At 39.6% G+C, this 2,500-nt stretch overlaps 2 protein-coding genes across 2 annotated transcripts in view; one reads left to right on the forward strand and one right to left on the reverse strand.

The window, feature by feature from the left end:
- Positions 1-224: 224 nt before the first annotated feature.
- The window catches only part of gcm2 (glial cells missing transcription factor 2), a 12,852-nt gene continuing 10,576 nt past the window's right edge, over positions 225-2,500 (forward strand). The window contains exon 1 of the mRNA XM_020657534.3: positions 225-527. Within this exon, the coding sequence (XP_020513190.1) occupies positions 435-527 (93 nt within the window). The 5' untranslated portion in view covers positions 225-434. The remainder of the gene's footprint in view (positions 528-2,500) is intronic.
- The window catches only part of LOC136177234 (uncharacterized), a 4,635-nt gene continuing 2,706 nt past the window's right edge, over positions 572-2,500 (reverse strand). Inside the window, exon 1 of the mRNA XM_065949131.1 lies at positions 572-2,500. This exon is cut by the window's right edge and continues 2,706 nt beyond it. The gene's annotated coding sequence lies outside the window, so the exon portion shown is untranslated.

Raw genomic sequence — 2,500 nt, forward strand, 5'->3', positions numbered from 1 at the left:
ACACACACACACACACACACACACACACACACACACACACACACACACACACACACACACACACGTTAGATTCTGAGTTTATATTTTAAAATGTTGTCTTTTTATTTTTATATTTTTTTACTCTTTTGTTGTCACAAACGATTTTTAATGTGTCGTCCTTAATGACAACCTTGGTCTCTCCACGTCGTGCTGATCCCCCCCTCCCCCCTCCCCCCTCACTGTGGGAGCTCTCTCTCTCTCACCTGTTTGTCACACACTACCTGACGGTGAGCGAAGCTGCACGTGCTGCCGACGCTCTGAACACTTTAAAGTTTTTTCACTTTGAAACTTTTTATTCACCTTTATCTCACCTGAGACCGAACAGGAACGATCCGCATCAGAACCCTCAAGAGAGGACTGATCAGGACCGGGACCAGGTTAGGACCGTGAGCAGGATGTCCCGTGCGGAGGAGCGCGAGGAGGCGGACTGTGTGTGTTCAGTCGGGATGAAGTTCACGTGGGACATCAACGACCCCAAACTCCCGCAGGTAACTACCTGAACATCATGATTATTATTATTATTATTATTTATAATGAGGATTATTCTGAGGATTTGGTCTGACGCTGTAGTCCAGGTCCACGCAGGTCCACGGACCCCCTTGTTGTTCAGTCTTAAATCTGATCCTCTTCAGTGGTTTATGTTCAATTCATAAACAGTAGAAATGAATCAAGTTTCAGTTGATTTGAAGAACAGACTCTTTGGATTCATTTGAATGTGTAGATCTGATGTTAGACTGCAGAGAGTCTCATCACGTCCAGGATACTTGATTTTAAATTGTTATTTTTATTTTGAAAGGTCAGACTAGTCAAATGTTTTACTTTAAAACAACTTCTGGGAACCCCAGCTGGGTCTGTAGACAGTTCAATGTTTCAGTGTGTAAAAATACAAGAAACGCTGATTTTGATTTAAAAAAGTTTAGTTTAGTTTAAGTTTTAGTTTATTTGTTTATTGTTTCGTGGACAGTCCCCTTTAATTTACTGTACAGTAAAAGAAGCAGCTTTAGCCTTTACGGCTAATTTCCAGCTGTAGTCCCCGGCCAGTTGTCAGTAGGCAACCTAAAATGCAACTGTTAAGATTTAAAATACAATAAAATACATTACATTTGTAACTACAACAGGCCTAAGCAAAAGGAAAATAGACATACAACATATCACACACAATCAAAGCAGTTCATGCAATAAAGACAATACTGGGGCGACAACGGAAAAGAATAATCATAGAGGCCACATTGAAAGCACATACAAGACATAACATGGAAAAAAAAGAACAGCAGAGTCAGAGTCCTGGTGTTCACTTGTTCACTTGTGACTGTGGAAAAATAAAAACGTTACAACAGTGTGTGCAGACGCAGCTCAACCATTTTAGAATGAAAACTCAAAGAGAGGCTGTGGACGACGCATCACTAGAAACAGAAAAGCAGAATAGATGGTCATACCAAAGATCTGTTTCTCTGAGGCAGAGCTCATGTTGATTCAGATGAAGCACCATGAACGTGCAGCGGAGGTCGTTCACTGAGCTCCATCAGGTCTTTCAACGTCTTCTTAAAGAACAGACATGCTGACGTGATGTCTTTTTAAATGGACGAGCTGTGAATATACATATTTGTATATTTATTTAATTTAAATGATCAATCTACACACACTTATTTATGTAAATACAGTAATTGACAGTTAATTGACTCATCTGTCACATAACTGCATTTTACTTATCATGTTACTTCAGCATCTTTTGCACTATTCACCACTGCACTGTTTCATATTTAGTCATGTAAATATTAGTCTTTTCTTATTCTGTTTATTGTTGATATTTAATGTTGTACCTGAACATAAGAGAGCACAGTTCACTGAAGTTACATTCTTTGTGTGTGTGTAAGCATACCTGGACAATAAATCTGATTCTGATAAACTCTTGTTCTAGTTGTGCACTAGTTCAGTTGTGAATGTGTGAAAGCAATAAGAAGGCAAAAGTTCCCTGGTGGGACGTCAGACTAAAATAAAATATTATGAACCAAGAGTAAAGATTTAGTCCAATGAGAAGAGCTCAGACCAACACCAAACAGTTATTGAAACATGTGACCCATTCATCCTTTGATTCTGGCAGTTTTCTAAATCGTTTATGAAATTAAAAACTGGAGAAGGATTCAGCGTATCAGAGCCAACAGAAGAGTCAAAGAGGACTCTGATTGGTGCAGGCTCTTCAGACTCCTCTGATGACACGTCACAAAGGTCGCTTACTGTCTTCATTTGAAATCTGACATACAAACTTCAATCAGGTGAATTCACTTCTTCACTCATTCACTCCCTGTCTCCACAATGCAGAATATTCCAGTGTTCTTGGGGGAGTGGCTTAAAGCTTGATGGTTCATTACCTCCACCCTTTGTTCCAGAGTGACCAATCACAGCCTTCGCTTTATTTGAAATTGTCTACTCTATTTCCGCTGCTGACGAAACTCGATTAATA

Source organism: Labrus bergylta, chromosome 20 (assembly GCF_963930695.1).
Source record: "Labrus bergylta chromosome 20, fLabBer1.1, whole genome shotgun sequence".
Classification (NCBI taxonomy): domain Eukaryota; kingdom Metazoa; phylum Chordata; class Actinopteri; order Labriformes; family Labridae; genus Labrus; species Labrus bergylta.